The sequence below is a fragment of the Fukomys damarensis genome, unplaced genomic scaffold, assembly GCF_012274545.1.
Source record: "Fukomys damarensis isolate Sample0158 unplaced genomic scaffold, DMR_v1.0_HiC HiC_scaffold_5, whole genome shotgun sequence".
Lineage (NCBI taxonomy): Eukaryota > Metazoa > Chordata > Mammalia > Rodentia > Bathyergidae > Fukomys > Fukomys damarensis.
In genome coordinates, this window is record NW_022900917.1 from 14,195,291 (window position 1) to 14,216,373 (window position 21,083).

At 37.9% G+C, this 21,083-nt stretch overlaps 1 protein-coding gene across 1 annotated transcript in view; it reads right to left on the minus strand.

Moving 5' to 3' along the window:
- Window positions 1-20,591, minus strand: part of Pkhd1l1 (PKHD1 like 1) — a 147,120-nt gene extending 126,529 nt beyond the window's left edge. Inside the window, exons 1-6 of the mRNA XM_010619537.3 lie at window positions 20,519-20,591; window positions 18,587-18,679; window positions 9,589-9,733; window positions 8,543-8,651; window positions 2,448-2,505; window positions 1,207-1,300 (exon numbers count right to left, since the gene is read on the minus strand). Of these exons, the coding sequence (XP_010617839.1) occupies window positions 1,207-1,300; window positions 2,448-2,505; window positions 8,543-8,651; window positions 9,589-9,733; window positions 18,587-18,679; window positions 20,519-20,591 (572 nt within the window). The remainder of the gene's footprint in view (window positions 1-1,206; window positions 1,301-2,447; window positions 2,506-8,542; window positions 8,652-9,588; window positions 9,734-18,586; window positions 18,680-20,518) is intronic.
- Window positions 20,592-21,083: the final 492 nt, after the last annotated feature.

A 21,083-nucleotide genomic window follows, 5' to 3' on the forward strand; every position in this document is an offset into this window, starting at 1 on the left:
TGAGGTCCCTTTTGGATGTGATTTTATGATTTCCTGAGATAAGTTTCATTGATTCCTTGGTGAGAAATAGAAATAAAGTCTAGCCTTTGTGGGAGAGGGGGCCAAGGGGAGCAATCTGTTTTGGAAACTTATCCTTCAATAAGGAAAAGATAATAACTGAAAAAAACTCATCTTAGGATTAATGTTCATAGTACTCAACTATATTGAAATAGATATTTACTTACACTAAATTGTATATATAAAATGTTAAATATTTTTCTAGTATTTTAATTCATATAAGGAATCGATATGAACATTTTCAGCTGCATATAAATGGATTCAGTTGGAAATTCTGCCTCACAGAATGTCAGCTAACTCATCTTTGTTTCATTTAATAAAACCTTTTAAATTGCTTGTTTTATAAAATTATATATGCATACATGTGTGTATACACAGACTTTTTAGCACCTAACAAATCCTATTAACAAATTGCTGTCTGAATTTTTTAAATTATCCATTCCTCTGTTTTATATATGTATTTAATAAACATGAAACATCTTGAAAGCCATGATAGTATGTCCATACTTCAGTGGGAAATGCACACTTTCAGCTTTCTGAGGGAGGGCTGAGAGACCCCATCATGCTACAGAAGGATGCTCCAGGGACAATATCAGGTCCAGTACAAACTGTGAACTACATATGCACTACGTTCAGATGTAACTAAGCTAGCCAAGTTACCATCTGATCCACAGCTGGTGAATAGAGGAATATTGCTTCAACACTGACCTGCCAACAACTTACTGACTGTTTTCAGTTTCACACTCAGGGCAAAAGAAAAAGTGCCAAATTGTGTTAGGAAGCTTGGATCTACTCCTCCCTTTGACTAAGCTATGTGACTTGCTTCCAGGCCTCAGGTATTTTTAAATAGAGGCAGTTAGAGTAAATAATGAAGTTTATGACTATAACTCAGTTACTGTAAGACTTGCATTCGTGTAATTTCTAATAAAATCCATCACAGAAAAAGAAGAAATTATGTCAGACGTAAAACACTAAGGCATATGGACAATTGCTTCACATCAGTGAATCAACCAATAGTCTATTTTTCCTCTTACAAACATTGGCTATTTCCTTCCCATTGTAGTAGGTTTAATATCATCAGACCCATTATTTATAGAATATCATATTTCATCTATGAGTCAGAAGAATAAATTTTCACATAAAAATTACCTCAAAATCCTAACATTTTTCCCATTTGAGCTTAGTGCAGTATTACTTCCATAGACATCAGTGAAAATTCTTCCTTGGATAGTAATTAGTGTGCCTAAGGAAAAAAACAATTAAAACCACAAAAAGATCCTGTGTAAGAATATCTATCTGATATTTAAATCCAAAACACTGAAGTTTTCCCCAATAAAACCAGCATCCAGATAGTTATAGCTGATGTTCACTATTGTTTAGCACTGGAAAGTTTTAACAAATACAACGAAACATTAACGATTACCTATAAGAATATAGAGGTCAAACACGTATGTCATGGAAGAAAGGATAAATTGCTAAATAAATACTGGTTGGGTCAAAGAGTGATTTGTTTGAAAGAAAAATCATTTCTACTTTACACAAAAAACAAATCTTAAGTGAATTAAAATTAAATATAAAAATTAAAATCAGAAAAAGTCCTGAAAATAGATAGAAATTTTTCAAGGTGGAAATTTATATAATATCCATATAATTAGAAGAGTGGGATTTTCCACAACATAAAAAGTGATGGAAGAGAAAACAAAGGTTAAGATCAATAAATTTGATCATAAAACTTAGAAAAACCTCTAATAAATTTTCAAAGCAAATTACAAATTCAAGATATATTTTCACATAGTACATATAAATTGTAAATCCTTCAAATATAAAAGCGCCTTAGGGCCAGGGATTTAGCTCAGTGGTGCCGCCACCTGCCTTGCAAGCCCAAGGACCTGAGTTTGATCCCTAGTACAAAAAAAAAAAAAAAAAAACTTAAAACTTAAAGAAAAAATGAGAGGATAAGCCAAGAAGATAAATAAGCAATTTATAAAAGAAAAATGCAAATGTTCAATAAATCTAAAATAAGTGCAGCAACATGAATCAAATAATTTAAAAAATCAGACTTGGTGTATATGTCTCATATTAATACCTGAAAATAAATGACATTCTCCCCAGCTGACATTCTCACAAATATTTGTTGGTGTTATAAACTGGTATAATCATAGTTATCATAATTAACACTGGAAGATTGTTAAATACCCAACAGAAGAAAAGTTAAATACATCTGAGTAGACAAAGATACAATCTTTGAAATTAATTATTTAAAACATTGTGATTGTTTTCATAGTAAAAATATAATTTATACATTCTCAGGCATACTAATTTTATATATTAAAATATAAAGTAATTAATGATCACAAAACCGAGAACATTTTGGTTGTCATAGAGCACACCTGGAGTTCCAGATAAAGGTGTGATGCTCCTTATCATTGGTGTCCTGAAACTTTTTGCCTGTAAAACAATAATGTCAATAAAGAATCTTAAGGGCGGGGGATTTAGCTCAGTGGTTCCACCGCCTGCCTTGTAAGCGCAAGGACCCAAGTTCGATCCCCGAAAAAAAAAGAAAAGAATCTTATTTCTGTTTTAATTCAGATTTTATGAAGGTTTTATAAAACCTTTTATAAGGTTTACCTTATTTATATTTCAACAATATCCAAAATATTACTGTCAAAATATAATTTTACATATAGCAAATAATGTATAAAACATTTATTATTCAATATCTTTCCTCTTATCCCTTGAACATTCTGTTTCATTTCAAACTAGTAGAGGCCTCCAATTTCAAAAGTCAAGCATCTTGTTACTAATAGTGTGAGCCACATCACAGCAATAAAAAGACTTTTAGGAATTTGATGCAATAAAATGAAAGAGATTCGACTTTTGGTTTAGACCCTGAAGAAAAAAGAAATGACAAAGCATGTTTAAAGAATATAGCACAAAAACATGGCCCAGCAAAGTACGCTTTAGTAGCCAAGGTAGTGAGAATTTTCTAAAGCAATGCAAGTGTAATTCTTAAGAATTGTGACAGCGAACAAGAAGTGGAAAAGTGCCAAATTCCAGCACGGCCACCTGTACGATGGAAGCTCTGATACCTGCAGTTGACGGAATAACGACCTCTCGGCGCTCTCTGTGTCCTCATTTCTGTGACCATATTAGATTACACGTGGATAGTTGCAGACAGAATGAAGAGCAGTAACCAGCTAACCCTGAAAATAGGAAGCGTATCCTAGATTTCCCTGCGAGGCCAGGGTATTCCCAAGGATCCATATGAGTAGAAGAGGGAAGAGAGAGAGGTCAGAATCAGAGCAGGTCCCATATGTAGCAAAGTGGGAGTGAGGAGGACTTGGCTGCTATTTCTGACTCTGAAGACAGTGAAAAAGGCGAGGACACCAGATTTGTCCCTGGACCCTCTGATTCTTAGGCTACTGAGTCCCATGTCAGACTTCTAATCTTCAGAACTTTAAGATTTCAAATTTGTGTTGTTCTCAGCCACTAGGTTTGTGATACTCTGATACTTCAGAAATTCTCAAGTATGTATTTGAGGAAGAAGGGAAGCAGCATTTAGAGCCCAGATGGTGGAGTAATCTGTCCAAAGTGAAATTTCTGTTCTACTACTGCCTAAAGGTATAACTTTGGGTAAGTAATATAATTTCAGTGTCATCATATATAAAATAGAGATGATAATATTAGTACCCAGCTATATGATTGGTATGTAAGTTAACAGCTAATAGTCATAAAATAATTTGAACACCACCTGTCATATGGTAAATGCTATATAAATTATTAACTGCTATTCTGAAAATAAATATATGGCAACTTCTTTTCAAAAGGCAAAATGAGCTATAATCATTGCAAAGGGACATACACTGAATGTTAAAAAGATGAAGTTACTATTGAATAGGTACAGAGCAGAGATGACAGGCAAAATAAAGGACTCTCTGTAACCAATGTGCCTTCAGAAAATAATCTATACAGGAGGAGTAAATGGGCCAGAGAGATTGAGTTTTCTTCTAGAAACACAAAGATGATAAAGAAAACATCAAAGGCTAAAAATATGCACGACCCTGTTGCATTATAATTGTACATTTTGGGTATATGATGGGGGGCTCTGCACAGACATGAAAATAACACAAGCAAAATAACTTAGCCTGAAGCAGATTCTCAAAAACTGTCAGCTGTCCCTCAATCCCATTAGGAAAGAGGCCAAGATTTCTTCTGAAAAGTAAAAGAACATATTTCTTAGACTGCAAAAAAGGAGATAAACTTTGGAATTTGAGGCTCAGTATGGCTTCAGACTTACTCTTTCACATTTTAGAGTGATGAGGACAAGACAAAACTTTATGATGAAATGATGTAAAGCAAAAGAAAATAAGATAGCATAAAGGCTCTGGGAAAAATATCACTGGTAGAGCAGAGTTATAACAGCAATCACCAATAGTGTGTAAATCAATCCTTCTAAGTCACTGTGTCCCCACCTTTATAAGAACTGTAGTAAGTGAAGAGTATCTATTAAATATTAGTTTTTATTATATTTTAAAAGCTAAACCATGGATTTTAAATTTTCTGTATAATCTTCACACATAACACGAAGAAATAAAGATGGGGGCAAATTATTTTTTCTAAAAAAAAGAGGAAGAAGATTCTGAGAATTAAGTTTAATAGCAATAAAAAATAATAATACAAAAAAGAATAATGATGTAAAGTACAGTGTTGGGAAAGGTAATAAGGGGAAGGAAAAAATAGGAGAAAATGAAAAAATGGAAATAAAATGTTTGTAAATGGGGAGGGGAGGAGGTTGAAGGGAGGGCAGGGACAAGGGGAACCAAGACCTGTCATGTAGAGGTACAAGATCCCAGTAATGAATATAGCTATACTGTATACCTAAAATGTACCAATAAACTCAATGAAAAAAAAATAAAGTACAGTGTTGAACACAGAATTAGAAAATGGTACGAAGTTATAAATATATAATATTGTTTAGGGTTTTAAACTATGCAGATGAAATAATATGTGACTTTTTGTGGTACTAGGGATTGAACCCATGCTCTTTACACTGAGCTACATATCCTGCTTTTAAATTTTTTTTTCCTTTTTTAATTCTGAGACAGGGTCTCACTATTACCTCGGCTAGGTTCGAACTTGCCATCCTCCTGCAGAAGCCTCCCAAGTGCTAGGATTACAAGTATGCACCACCATGCCTAACTAAAATATTTGTTATTGGTCCTGCCATTTTCATCTTCAGAATTAAGGATTATTTTAATCTTATGTCATTGCCTTTTCTCTTTTACTTTCCTTTTCAGTTTTATTTTAGTATTGCCTATTTTTAATGTTCGTACAGAGATTTCTTTAACCGAAATACCGAATAGTTTCTCTGGTGTGAAAAACTATAATAGTACACAGGATCCTAATGAGATAATTAATAATGTGAAATAGGAAGTAAAGGGCTAAAGGTGCAGGGAAAGTGGGGAGGGTGGGGGAAAGGTAATAAGGGAGAGGAAAAAAATATGAAAAACTGAAAAAATGGAAATAAAGTGTTTGTAGATGGGGAGGGGAGGAGGGGGTGAAGGGAGGGCAGGGACAAGGGGAAAAAATGAGAATCAAGACCTATCATGTAAAGGTACAGGATCCCAATAATGAATGTAATTGTATTGTATACCTAGATTGTGCCAATAAACTCAATAAAAAGAAAAATAAATACATAAAATATTTGTTATTGGTCCTTGATAAGAACAAAAAGTAAGAATATGCATGTAGGGATTTTTCTAATTTGACATTGCTGTGACATATTTATTATACTTTGTAAGATAATGGTCCACAAAAAATGGGAAACTTTCAAAGAGGTGATCTTTCATCATAGCCTAAGATGAAAGAGCCAAGAGAAAATAGAGACATGATTTCAAAATCCAAAGAGAAAGTTGTGTCCAAACGAGCATACTACACCAAACTAAACTTTAAAGTATTTGTGAAAATCACATGAATGCTTTAGTTTTGGAAGGATTCTAGTCTAATTTAGTAATAGAAAGATTTTATTTTCTAAGGACGCTTCATCAATATAAAGGAATAACCAAGAAACAGGAAGACACGGGATTCAGGAAGTAAGCAGCAACAGGAGAGAGGAGAAAGCGCCCAGAAAACTAGTGAAAGGTGGCTTAGGACGACCCGCTTCTTGCCAGGAGCATACAGGAGCAACTGTCCAGACTGAATAGTCTCATAATGGACCCTAGGCTGGACAAGCAACATAAAATTCCTGCTGCTTGAAGTCACTACTTTAGTGTTATGTGGTGCTACAGATATGCAGATGTAGGATTCTAGCTACTAAATTCTCATTTTCCCTAGTAAGAACTAAAAAATCATAGCTACACTTAAAAGATTCAGAAAGAGCAACAAGGAAATTTCTAAGTAATAAGAGTATGATTTAGAAATATCAAAATACATAGCCAAAGCTGTTGGAAGTGGGTGACTCTTGAGAATGAAAATGAGGTAGGGTGAATGGTCAAAGAACTGATTGATAATTAACCTTGGGGACCTAGCTTGGTTTTAAGTTATGTACAAGTATGACTTCCTTAAATAAAGTGGTTAATTTTTTGGATTATGTTTTCAGAACACAACCCAATAAGAGGAGCTATTAAAAAAATACTGCAAGTAGATTAATTGTTTGGCATTAAAATTTAGTTTTATTTTAGAGAAGGAACACAGAACATTATTCAGAAAATGCAGTTGGCACTCCTACTAGGTGCTAGATATTATGCTTATTCTTAGAAGCATCAAAATGAATAAAACCCCCCAGCCCAGGGCACTGCTCAATGGTTTAAGTGCTAAGACAGCAGGACATGGAATGAACAGGTAGAAAAATAAGTAGATGAAAACTAAAATTAGTACTTACTATAAGCAAGGCTTTTTCTGAAGACTTTAATAATTTTATATCATCTAATCCTTACAATGCTGTGAGGGGTTTCCATTGTACAGGCTGTCAGTCTCATTCTGCCCACCTCACAGCTAGTAAATGATGGAACCTGCCTCTGAACTCTGGACCACAGCTTTAAGCAACTGTACAACTGAAGAACCCGGTAGAGAAACTCTTCTCTCTCTGCTTGGGGAAATGTTAATGGTCCTGAGTGATGAGAGATGGGTCACTAAAGAGAACTGAGAAGCTGTACGAATCCTTAGTCAGGGAGAAAGTAAGAAGTCACGTGGTTCCTGACTATGGTAGGGTAAAGACAAACCAAGACAATGGGTGGAGGAGGAACACGGAGCAGGGAAAGGCAGTGGTCAGCGTATTTTTGCAGGGTAACACTGAACACAGCAGTTATGAAGCACAGAGACACACATTAGGAGGATATTATGATAACCAAACCAAGCAAGGAATGCCAGGAACACTATGAAACAAAGCCATATAGGTTAGAAGCCAGGAGGATGAACTTGAGAGCATTTCAGTGCAGAGGTGTTCTAATGTGGCTTCTGAACAGCTGTGGGGCTGAGGGAGAAGGCTCACAAGAAACTAAAGATGATGACAAGTTTCTAGTTTGAGATGGTCAGAAATAGAGAAAGTGTAGGCTTCATGAGGCATCCAAGAAGCCCAGGTGAAAGTCGGGTGTGGTGGTGCACACCTGTAATCCCAGCACTGGGGAGGCTGAAGCAGGAGGATCACTGTGAGTTCAAAACCAGCCCGGGCTGCATAATAAGTTCCATGTCAGTCTCAACTACATAGTGAGACCCCCGTCTCAAAAGAACCAAAAAACAAAAAAACAAAAACCAAGAAGCCCAGGTGAGTGGTGCTGAGTTTCTGTTGTGTGGGGACCATTTAGGGAGGTTGTGACTACGAGGAAACGGAGCTCTGCTAAGCAGCTGAGGAGAAAGGGGAGCCAGAGGCACTGGAATCTTATTTATATGTGGGAATCAAAGAGTCTTTGAGGACGGAAGTCATTATTGCTTTCCTCAGCATTACATTGTAGAGTGGAACAGTAGAGTCTTCGATAACTGATGATGTAAAACCTAAATACAGTTTTTAAGAAGAGCTGTGATAATGCTTGGAAGAAAATGTAGTTTTACAAATGCTTCCACTTAGGGGCAATAAAATTTTGAACAGCTCCTATGCTACATGACGGCTCATCAGATTAGAAATTATACAGAAAGGAAGAGTAGCTATGTTTTTACCAAAAATAAAGTGGCGAATCCTATGAAAATAGGAAAAAGGAGAATCAAACTAAGAGCAGAAATTGAGGAAGGAAAAGAGCATGAGCAAGAAGATAAGTTGGAAATACAAACACTTTGTTCATTGATAAAATTAATCTAAAGGAGGGAGGAAGAAAGCAGAAACAAAGGAGATTTGATTTCTATGGAATACTGGGGAAAATATTCCTAGCTGCCTATGAATGTATTTTTTATAAGGAAAGAGATAAGAGTCTGTATAATTAAAATATAAAAACTTAGCTGTGTAAAAAGGAAAACAAGCTCAATGACAGGCAAATTAAGGGGAGGACCCACGTACACTGAAGCTGCAAGCCCAGCTGTTGACATGACCTCTGCAGGTGGCGTTTTCTGCGATAGGAACCCCGTCTACACTGACTCGAACAGTGTAGGAATCTTCTGGCATTGCTCTGGAAGGTAAGTGAAGAACATATGAGGAAAGCAATAGCTTTTATTTAGTATATAGATGAAAATATTGCCCCAGGCTATATCATTTTTAAAAATAAAACTATCTAAAACTGTCAGAGACGTAGTTAAATTTCATTTTCTGTAATGTAAGAAGAGGTCCATCCAAGCCACCCTGTATTGAGAATTCTAACACCCTGTGCCCAGGCAAGGGCCTCCTCTGACTCTGCATACTGGTGCTTGTTTTAAAAAGGACAACAAATGTAATCACAGCAAACAATAATCATCACTTAGAATAGTAATGTCACCTTGGTACATTTACTTATTTTGTGCTACTTTTAAAATCAAGTTCATCAAACCTCGCCATTCAGCAAGCTTTTGCTGCTGACAAACAGCCAGCAAGCCTGAGTCAGATGAAAGAAATGCTTTGGAGTGTGTGGCGCCTGTCTCTAAGGTTGATATTGAAAGTTGCAACTGAAAATTATTTAAAACATTTTTCCTAAGTTGCTAATAACACACATCAATTCAGGCCCAGAGCAAAGAATTTGAAATGTCACGAAGCAAAATGATCATTGTCTTTAATCTTAATAACAATGTGAAGATCTTGAACCAAATTAATCAAACTGGACAAGAAAGCATAATTTTGGTATTTTGAGGAAGGCCATTACAATTTAATAGTAGCCATTTATCTCTTAAAAGAGCTCAACAATAATAATAATTCTAATAACATGAGAAAAAATATAGAATATACTTTTATCATGCCAATATGTGAAAAGAGTATTACAATTTAATATAATAAAGGTTTAAAGTGATCTAATTATTAAAATTTAAAATAATAACTATTAACCAGAAGAATATTACTTGTAACAGTAAGACTGTTAAAATACCAATATGCATAACTGATTTCTGGCATGATATTATTAAACATACTTTAAAACAGACCTAGTGTAGCACGTAATCTGAGTTGAATGACTTGAATCTTTTTCTACATCACAAGTAATGGACTGGAAAGAAGAAACTAATTGCACACTGTTTCCCAGCTCGGCAGTATCAACTCCATAGTTAAACTGGTTTGCTTGAGAAAAACCTGGAAAGATAAGAAACTTTAATTATTATTAATTGAATTCCATTCTCAGCAGTCTCACAGTTAAAACTCGTTATTAAATCACCAAGAAATAAACAATAATGAATAGTAAGCAGTTAGCACATTTCACATTTACCACCATGATTGTGATCTTCTTTGGAAGCATAGGAATTGGCTTTTTAAATTAATTCATTCATAAAAGTACTATATTAGAATATGAACTGTACGTGGTATACGTGGTAAAGAAAACTGTTGATTTCTTAAAAAGGCTGAAGAACTAGAACAAAAAATGAAGGAGAGGAATAGTATTTCATAAGGGATGGGGTTTAAACCTCAAGTTCCTATAAAGCAGAGTCTTCAAACTGATAATTTATTTAGGCAATGATCCTTTGGGGATAAAGGCAAATAAAACTTGAAGAAAGAAAAGGTAGGACTAGGTATGGTGGTAGCACATGCCTGTAATCTTAACACTCTGGGAGGCTGAGACAGGAAGATAGCAAGTTGCAGCCCAACCGGGGCAACTCAGAAACTGAGTGAGACCCTAAATTATAATACAAAAGGCTGGGAATGTTGCCCAGTGCGAAGGTCTTGGGTTCAATCTCCAATACTGCAGGAAAGAGACTGACAAAGCAGAGAGAGTGAGAGCACCACAGAGAAGAGAGGGAGAGGCAGAGAGAAAAGGGAAGGAAGAAAGAGGAAGGGAAGATGAGAGGAAGGAAGAGCTCAAGGGTGGTGAAAGACAGAGTGAGACACACAGAGAGGGAGAGAGAGAGAGAAGGGGGACCACTGAGAATGCTTGGGGCTCACTTTTGCTGGGAATGACTAAAGAAAGTGCAGAATGCCTTTCCAAATCAAAGAATGGCAAGGCAGGAAATAACTTTTCCTGCAATTTTGTGCTCCATCGTCTTTAATCACTGTATCGGCAAATACATTGCACTTCTGACAGACATGTGGGAGAATTTCAAGCAAGAGGCATAGATTGAATCAAAGTGCCCAGAGAACCATGTGCCACAGTTGTGGCTAGAATTAGGGATACGAAGAAGAAATGAGGTTGAGCATAAAAGGCACTGACAGTCTACCCCTCAGACCACACATATCCGCTTATGCCCTACATTTTAAGCACAATCCATCACTAGGCCTTCAAGGTGAGGGGCCTCTGAAAGCTCTGCCAAAGAGGGTTACTGTGGTAGGCTATAGGCCACACTGCTATAACTGGCCCTGAGCCTATAATTCATATGCACTGCGTCCCTTTTCTATCATCCATTGTAGATTTCCTTTACCCTTAGCCAGCACTACAGCTAATGGGTGACACTGGTCTATGTCTCTGAAAGATCTGAACCTGTGATTGCTTTGCCTGTGCTGGCTTGTGGTTGCTGCAATTGCCTATTTGTAGCTATCACTGAAGGTGGAAGCCAAGCAATACCCCCACGAGCACCTGGAATCCCAGACATTTGCCTCCCTCTCTGCATCAAATAAAAACATGACTCTTTCATGATAAGCAGAATGGATATCCATGGTAGGACACTAAATATGCTTGCTGAGTTCAAATTAATCAGGTAATAGCAGTATTTCAGCTAGGTTTAGAATCCATATGATTCTTGGGGGAAGCATTTTCTACCAGGAAAGTCAGACCACAAATCTAGCATAACTTAAAAACGAAAGGAAAGAGAACAAATTCTGTGTCGGGATCACCAGGAGTGATGATAAGGAAGAACAACCCTTTCTTCCGAGTTCCAGGCATCCTTCGTAAGGGGAAACAACAGAATATGTCTGCCACTGGCTCAGGGCACAGGCCATATGACTGAGGACTGCGGTTATTCCACGGCATGTTGGTCCAAGCTGGCACTTTAGCCATGGCTTGAGCAGAGTTCTTCCATCATCCCATTAGACAGACCGGGGTGACACAGGTTTCACAGTCACTCTGGGCCCATCAATACAACTTTTTTCACTATAAAGTGAATTTCCTGTTCTGAGACAATACTTTGTGCAGTTCCATGGCAACAAATCAGGCTCTGTGAGCTCTGAGGACGTGGTACTTGCAGAGGTACCACAGAAGAAGGCAAAGCCCATATTCACAGTAGGAGTTGGTATCCGTGACAAGGAATCTCTGCTCTCTTTATGGGAGAAGGGGAGGGATGTAGTCAACTTGTTGCTTAATAATTGGTGAACTTTTGGGGAGTGGTAACCCCTGAGAGCTCAGTGCTACTGTCAAGTCAGGTGGTCAGCACCAGAAGCTGGTAGTGTAGCTTTGGTGAAAGTGAGTCCATGCTATTAGCCACTCACAGCCTCCTTCCTGTGGTCACTCTCTATGGGCTGACTGCACAGCACTGATCTGGCCAAGGAGGCAGGTACCTGGATGTGCCATCAAATCAATCTGCTTATTCTACTCCCCTGTAGGGGATGCTTTCTTATGGGAGGTAACTTGAGATACATAGATCTGCATGTTTTGTTCCATGACCATGAGTCCCTTTGCCTACCTCTTCCCAAGACTTTCTTGGTTCTTCTGATTCTGTTCCTTTTAGTCATCTACCACTTGCCTAGAGGCCCACATATAGCAGCCTTTCCTTGAACCACATTTCCTTCCTTACAAAGTCCCTGCCTGTGTATACCAAACACAGCTCTGCGCATGAAGAAGGCTGACGCGGACAGTGAGGTAAGAGTCCAGAGTCACTTTGCAGCATTGATAGCTGCAGTCAGAGGTGGTGTCATGAAGATGTGACGTGAGACGCAAGAGGTGTATGGGATAGATGACCATGGAAAGGGAGCGAGCCACGAGAATATTTGAGACAAGGGTGTGTTAGAAAAAGGAAACAGAAGGATCAAGGCCCTATGGTGGGACCATGTCTATGGATCCAAGTCCATAGAGAGGAAATATGGTAGAGAAGTATCAGTGAAGAAAAATGGTAGGAAAAGAGATCCAAGGTGGAGAAATTTAGATTATTTTCCACTATTAAGTTTATTGGTACATTTAAAGCAAGCAACACAGTTACATTCATCACTGGGATCTTGCACCTTTACACGATGTATCCTGGTTCTTGTTTTTTCCCCATACTCCTGCCCTCCTTTCACCCTCTTCACCCTTCACCCTTATTTACAAAAACTTTGTTTCTATTTTTTCCTTTTTTCCCATTTTTCTTTATCCTTATTTCCTTTCCCCTCCCCTTCCCACTTCCCCTTCAGCCACTTTCCTCCTATTTCACACTCAGTTATACCATTTTAACCTTATTTACACTTTTAGTTTTTCACAGATTATTGGGGGGGGCACGAGAGGCTTTAAAACAAAGGAAAAGCAGGATCTGACTTGTGCTCTCCAAGATTCACTAGCTGCTATCCTGACAATAGACCAGGAGGAAGAGTGAAGATGCTTCTCAGCGAGCAATGGAGAAAATGTTGGGATAAGTGCTTGGCCACAAGTAAGGAGAATAAGTATTAGGAATATGTTCTACGAATCACTGTACAGAGAAGCAGAGAACGGAGGTGGTAGCCAGAGAGGAGGGTGAATTGAAAGGAAGGTTAATGATTTTGCTTCTATTTGGGGGGACTGACGGGGACTAACAGCATGTGAGCATGCTAACAGGTATGACCCAATAGAATGTGACAAATAGATAATGTAAAACAGAAGAACATTATTTTAATATTTCCATAAATATGTGAAAATTCAAAACTACATCTGAAAGCAATTAAACATAGACTAAGTATTTTATGCCACATATTTTATATTGTTTAAAATATTCAATTTTGAATTAAACCCAAGAAATAAAACACATGAATAAGATTAACTGGACAATAGTCTACTTATAAAATCCTAAAAGTAAATATTTTAATAAAATATATGAGATACTATTCTGTTAGGCAACATGAAATACACACACTTGTTCAAATATTGTAAAGTTAAATTACTCAATAGTTTTTATAGGTTATAAGAGATTACTTTACATTTTAAATTTCTTAAATCCTGAGCTTTAAAAATATATGCATTTAAAACTATTTCCCTATGAATATCACATCAGATTAATATTAAAATAACACTACGGCCAAACTGATGACTAACACTAGTTTTGAAATTGAAGGTTTTTCTTTGGCAATAAAACATTTGCAACAATGTTATTAATGTAAATGCATAATTTATTTAACTTTTAGAATGTAGTTATTACCTACAAATCATATAAATCTACAATGCAACCAACTCAACATAAGTAATCAAAAGAAATGGTAAACCTAGAGATGTGGATTTACCTCTTTAATTCCCATGTGTAATGTTATTTATAATGCTATAAAAATACTATAATGCATAATTTTATTTCTAATGCTACCAGAAAAAGATGAATATTTGAATGTACTCATATTTACCTTAAAATGCTAGTAGTTTCCAAGAACATTTCAACAGAAGTCTTTACTACAATACATTCCTGTATTAAATGGTTTTCGTGGATGAATGGGCAGCTTGGAGTTGCAGTACAATTGTGGTACAACTCCTTTTTAAGTCATTTCACATTTCCCATGTTTTGCAAAGGTCCATTAGATAATGTAAATACAATGTTTCTGAGTTTAGAGTAGGACTGAAGGCAGGATTTCACTGTACCAGATGTTCATCAAATACCAAAGCCCCTATACCCCAACTCTGGTGAAGCCCTGCCTGTGCCCTTTAATGGAAAGAGTCCAGAGCCTTTCATCGTGGGCTGGAAACTGAGCTCCAGCACCTCCTGCCAATATCACCCTCAGCAAGCATCACAAGCTCTCTCTCAACTTAGCCTCCTCCTCTGAAAAAATGACCACAATCTATCTTTCTGGATCGTTACGGCTACTAAGTGATAATTTCTGTGAAGTGCTTACATTCTGCCTGGCTTGATAAGATAAGAAAAATCTCATCAGATACCTGCTCTTGTTAGTCACAAAAATTTTTGAGATTCACGTTCAGCATAAATATTCCTTTTAAAAACTAACACAGAATCAGTTGGTAAGCATCCCTGAACTCCGCCTCAACTGTAGCTGTCTATGCTATTATTTGTTAACCCAGTGTCACTTCTTACAGCCCCTGTCCTCTACTCTTTGATCCTGCTCTTTCCTTTATTTGTTAGAAAAATAAGCAGAGCCTAGACAGAAGGCAGAAATCTTAATAAATACCACTTTATTCCTCAAAGCTTAAACCTTAAACAACAGATTTGGCAGAGACTGACACAAATACAAAGGTAAGTATAAATTTCACATGTGGAAGATATTTGCTTTGAATTTGCAGTCCTGAAAATAGATGGTTACCACTAAAGTGAATTGTGAAAAACTCAGGAAAACAGTCAAACAAGCCAATTGCCATCGCTATAAGAAATTTTGCCAATTTTTGCTTATCTTTGGACTTCACATTGAGCTTGTAATACACAGAAGGGATGCTGGCAACTCACTAAAGGATGGAAAGTTTTATTCAGGGTGTGTTTCAGGGTGTGATATATAAATTTGTTTTTCTGTTCAGTCCATGTCACTCAGTGATAGGGTAATGTGGGTCTGTTCTTCAGCACCCCTAGGACAACTATATAATTCTGATAAATAATACTAACAAAACTGATATTGTTCTTAACTTAGGAGTAGTTATAATGCTAAACCTATCTACATGAAAATGTCTTACGAATAAAATCCACTGGAAAATATGAACCAAATCAATAAGTTTGGCAAGCATCAGGATTATACATTTCTCTTAAAAAACAAATCAGAAATATTTTCAATTTCTAGCTAATTCCAGGAAGTAAAATGGATAACTTTAAAAGAATTTTAGTTTAAAAGTATAATTCTAAACAAATAGTTGATTGCAAAGAAGACACCAATGGAGTTGAGGCAGGAGGGTAACAAGTTTGAGCCCTAATGAGGCTATTTAGCAATTTAGCAAGCTATTGTATAAATAAATAAATTAGAAAGGTACCTCTGGAAACCACGAAAAACACACAGATTACATGGAAGGGTTGGGTAGAACCTGAAAACGGAAAAGGCTGAGGCTTCAGAGGGAATTTCTAATGTTTTGATATGGTTTTTTTTGTTTTGTTTTGTTTTGTTTTTCTGAAGAAAAATTAGAAACAGGAACTGCCAAAAACTCAAGCCTGGGTCTCCTGATAGGAGCCTTCCAAAAGTAACACCTCAGCTGCCCTAGGAATATGTCACTGTTGTTTAAGTGCCAGTTGTCAGGTACAATGCTGGCTATTTTGGTTTCTCTAGTCAAAAAAAAAAAAAAAAACCTGGGGTGGTAGTGTGGGAAAGAACTTAAAAATTACAACACTCAAAACAATGGGAAGGAAAGATTCACTATGATCTTGGGTGGTAACTCCCAAAGTAGGAAACTAAGCCTATAACATAAATCCCAAGAATAATAAAAATAAGATAGCTGTAGTTTATACATCATATATAACAGGTACCATAAATACATTATCTTTTTAAATAGTCCCAAGAGGTAGGAATTAATATCCCATTTAATTGGTGAGAAAGTCAAGGCTAAATGACTTGCTAGGGTCATATAATACACAATGGTAAAGATGGACTTGAAAGCCAGTCTGACTGTGTACTCTACATAATGTCATGAAAATCTGTAAAACTCAACACTTCATTTCAACAAAAGTGTGTGTGCCAGATATGGTTATAGGAAAATAGCTAGAAAAAAGGATCTAAAAGTAAAGTGTTACTCCTCTCATATTATTGATTATTTTTGTACCGGGGATCAAACTCTGGTCCTTGTACTTGCGAGGCCGGTGGCGGAACCCCTGAGCTAAATCCCTGGCCCTCATTTTGTTGATTTTTAAAAAATAGAAACAGGAAGTATGAATAGACAATAATGAGACCAACATAGTTATAAGTGCTCCACAACTTATCCAAATAATTCTGCTCATCAAATTATTCATTTCATGGGCACCCAAAAATCTATATTTAAGGCAGTATTTATTTCTGCCTGTCTCATAAGCGCAAGAACCTGAGTTTGATCTCTGGTACAAAAAAAAAAAAAAAAAAAAACAAATCTTAGGAAAAAAAAAAAAAAAAAAAAAAGCAGTATTTATTTAAAATTATGTTATTGAAGTCTGACATTCAAAAAGCTGTATCTATTATATTTAATGTATTGTACATAACTTGGTCAGTTTAGAGAGAAGTATGTATCAGTGAAACCATCACCACAAGCAATCCCATAAATATACCATTATCTCTTAAGTTTCCTGCTGCCCATTTCATTATTTTTTAAAGTTTAAAGTGAGAACACAATGCTAGCAAAAAAGTTTAAGCACACAGTACAGTATTGTTAACTCTAGGCATTATAAAATACAGTAAATAGACCTCCGGGACTTGATTTATAAAACTAAAGCTCTGTGCACTTTGTTCAACACCTTCCCATTTCCCCTTCTCTCGGTGCCCAATAACCACCATGTTTCTCTGCTCCTACAAAGTAGTAAGAACAGTATTTAGATTCGGCCTCTGAGAAACACCTATACCAATGCACTTTTAATCACTGACGATGTATGATTAAAGCTGGGAGAGGAAAGAAAAATCAAGAGGAGGGTGCAGTTTTCAGTAATTCAAAGAGGATTTGACTGCTCTCTAATTCTCTGTGAAAAGCATTTAGAAATCAGACTGACAGGAAAAGTAGTCAATCACTATCCCACTTTGTGCTTCATCAGTGAGTCTTGAGCCTAACTGACTCAGAAGGTCTGCCGAAGAGCTGAGATTATAGCTAGGGTGACGTGGAGCTCCTTCCCAACTGCCTTAGGAAGAGAAAGACTTGTACTTCCTGTTTCTAACTAGGGATATTTGGAGTCTGTATACCCAAATTCTAGTCATAGCCCCTGTACCAAAGGAGTTTAGGTCTGGAGATACGGCTCAGTGTTTTGGCTTTCTTTTTTTTTTTTAACCTGGACATTTATCTCGAGCATATCATCCTAACAATTTACAGTATAAAAGAGATATGGTTAAGGATATTTTTAGAATCACATTTAAGAAATACATTGTTTTCCAGTCTTCACTCCAAAAGAGAACACTTTATTCCAAAGTATATTGTTCCCAATTCAGGGGCACAAACTATTTTAATTATAACATTGAGAGGTTGAGTTCTCCAGAAATACTAGAAATATTATGACATTCCAGCATATGTGGTAGAATAATTACATGTCTTGTTTTGTCAATGCTCTGATTCAAAAAAGTTTCACACTTCTTAAAGAATAAATAATAGATTTTGTTGATGTTTCTAAAACCATTTCTTTTGTATTCTTCAAAAATTCATATGTAACTTATTTATATTAAAAAGAATGTATGGTTGACAGAACCACATTATATCTACTGATATACTGCTGGTTGTTTTCTGTTTTGCCTGTTAAATACCAGGCAAGGAGAAAGACTCTTCCCTTGATCAAGCATGTGATAGGGCTTAAGGTGCCAGGAGAAACAAGCCAGTTTTGCTTTCTGCCGCCTTTCCTCTTCCATTTATTATTTCATTTCAGTATAACCCTTTCTCACTAATATGCTACCTTGGCCCTTCCACAATGTTTTGTTTAATCTAAAAATAAATGGGACCAGGGATTTAGCTCAGTGGTGCTGCTGCCTGCCTCACAACCGCAAGGACCCGAGTTCAATTCCTGGTTCCAAAAGTAAATAAATAAATATTAGATCCATGAAGAATAAGGCAAATAATTGCAGAGTTCAATTAAAGATGTTACTTTCAATTCAACCACTGAGTTCAGGTCTTGGTGTTTAGCAAGTAATTAAAAGAATTCCGATGATGGGGGATTTCATTAGCTGTCCAAAGCAAGAGAGTTTTACTGCACTGGCCAAGTGCAGAAATCATGCACTTGTTACCACACACAAAGACACACACCTACACACACGTGCCGGCAATCCTACCTTCTCCTTTGATAGTCAGCCTTGTCGCTCCATGTACACTGCCGTATTTAGGTATCACTTCTGTGACTTTGGGTATTATTTTTTTAGAGCTATCTGAAAGATATGAAAGCATAGCACAGGTAGACTCACAGAGTTCCACATCCGGTGCCTTATGTCAAACATAGAACTGAAAGGAAAATACAGCCAGGTTTTATTTTGAGCTCTACTGACCATTGACTTGACAGGGATTTAAATCATTAACTTAGTTAATACTCTGGATTTGTGCAAAGAGCATAATGTGTAATCATTTTTGCCATTCTTACTTATCATGAGATGCTTATTGAACCCACAATTTTATGTTATGCTCCGTTGACTTTAGATCCATAGTTTTGCTTAGCTAACCACATAGCAATAGGCTACAATGACAGGGAGAAATAGATTATTATAAAATAATCTAAGACTTGTAATGCTAAGTAGGCTGAAACAATAGTCCTGGTACAGAGAGGAAGGATATGTTTTAAGAAGGAACTGTTGGGCTGGGAATTTAGCTCAGTGGTGCTGCTGCCTGCCTCAAAAGCACAAGGTCCTGAGTTCGATCCCTGGTACAAAAAGAAGAAGAAGAGGAAGGGGAAGAGGAAGGGGAAGGGGAAGGAGAAGAAGAAATTGTAGTCTGCGGCTGAAAGTACAACAAAGATAATTTCTGCGCTATTTCTAGTGTGCTGATGGTACTGAATTCTTCATGGCAAGCTCACTAGCTTCCTGGGGACACAGAACGCATATCAGTGTAACTTTCCAAAAGTTTAGTTTAAACAGTACGAAGTAATTGGAGAGAACACAGGGTCATGGGAGACTCAGAAGGGACATTTCACCTGCTGTGTGTGGCCACATCCGTTTCTAGAAAGAGACCCTTGCGGCATCTTGGAGAACAAATATGAATTACTTAGCTTGTACCTCTATGAAGAAACAGGAAGAGAATTCTGGACACAGAAACATGGGGTGCCCATGTAAACAGCGGTGAGAAGGAGCTATCTCTTGGTAGTAATTCTTTAAAACAGCTGAGGGGCCAGGCATCTTTATTTTCTGATTAAACAGGTCAGGTAATTTAAAGTCTAAAACAATTTTTCCAAGTAGGTAGAAAATTTTAAATGGGGGAAATGAAAATTAACTGTGTGAAATGTATGTATGAGAAAAGATGAGGGAAATTATGACAGAGCAGTTCACTCCTATCTGAAATGTGTGAACTGTGGACTTGACCAATAATAGCAAAAGCTCACCCCACCAGGGAGCAGTCCCGGCTCCCCCAACCCCATGCTTCTGTGCTTAGGGTCCAGATGTTCCTGTACCAGGTACCTTGATAACTCTGGGTTCCCGGCAGCCAAGAGCTGGATCCTATCTCCAGACGGGCTGAGCCTCACCTATCTCAAATTCATCCTCCCTTATCTCCCCAGCCAACTCCAATTTCTTATCTTATCAGTCTCATCCCAGCCCTCTCCTGGGTATTACTTTGAAGACACAGGGCACCCATCCCCTGCAAGTGACTGACACCCACCACAGAGTTCCTGTCCTACTGGGGGACACTGCCCTCTCTTCAGTGCAGAAAGGAACCCCAGACAGCTAGGGAGATCTCAGACTGTGTCTCTCTACACTTCCCATGCTCTTCAGCCTAATTGCAGACTCTTTCCACCTGTGTCACTTTGAAGGCAGGCAGGTTCCACCGTTAAAACAGCAACATTTGTGCATTTGTGAGTCAAAAGGAATCCTTCTCTCCCTCCTTCTCGCTTCTCTCTCCCCCTGCCTGTTGTCTTGCAGGTTCCGGTCCCAGGATCGCCCTAGAATCGCACACACAACCTCTGCCCAGGGCGGGTGCCAGATGGTCCCACCTCTCTTGCGACCCAGGACAGTGTCCACGCGGACCTCTCCTTGTTTGTCTCCCTAACGCCCCGACTTGGTTACCTGCGTGAGAATCCACAGAGGAGAGGAGCAGCCCCCAGAGACCCAAGGTCCCCAGGAGCCACAGGTGTCCCATGGCAAAGCCGGCGCTGCAGAGTGCGCGCCTCTCCAGGAGGAGCTGGGCTTGGGCCCACTGGCCTCGCCCAGAGCGCAGCGAATTGGCCAGCGAGGCCGCCCCGCCCCTGGGCGAGCGCTCACACAGGCACACTTAGGACCTTCACAGGAAAACCAAGCCGACCCCGTCTGCGACGGTCCATCAGCCACCCTCAGATCTCTGGTCTGCAGTCCTGTCCCACTCTGGTGTCAGGGCTCTAAGCCCTAGGCCAGAGGCCTCAAGGGTCAAGTTCTCCGTGGATCCCACTTGCTTCCCTCCCCCTCTGTTATTTTCTTTTAAAATTCTGAGCCTGCATACTTCTGTTCTCCTATCTGCCTTGTTCGTTAATCCTCCCCAAGTGGATAAATGGTGAAACCGCTAAATACACAAATCCCACACATTTCCCCCTTTCATATCCATATGAGATCTTGCTACAGCTTCAGTCATAATCTTAATGCTATATTAATATCTCAG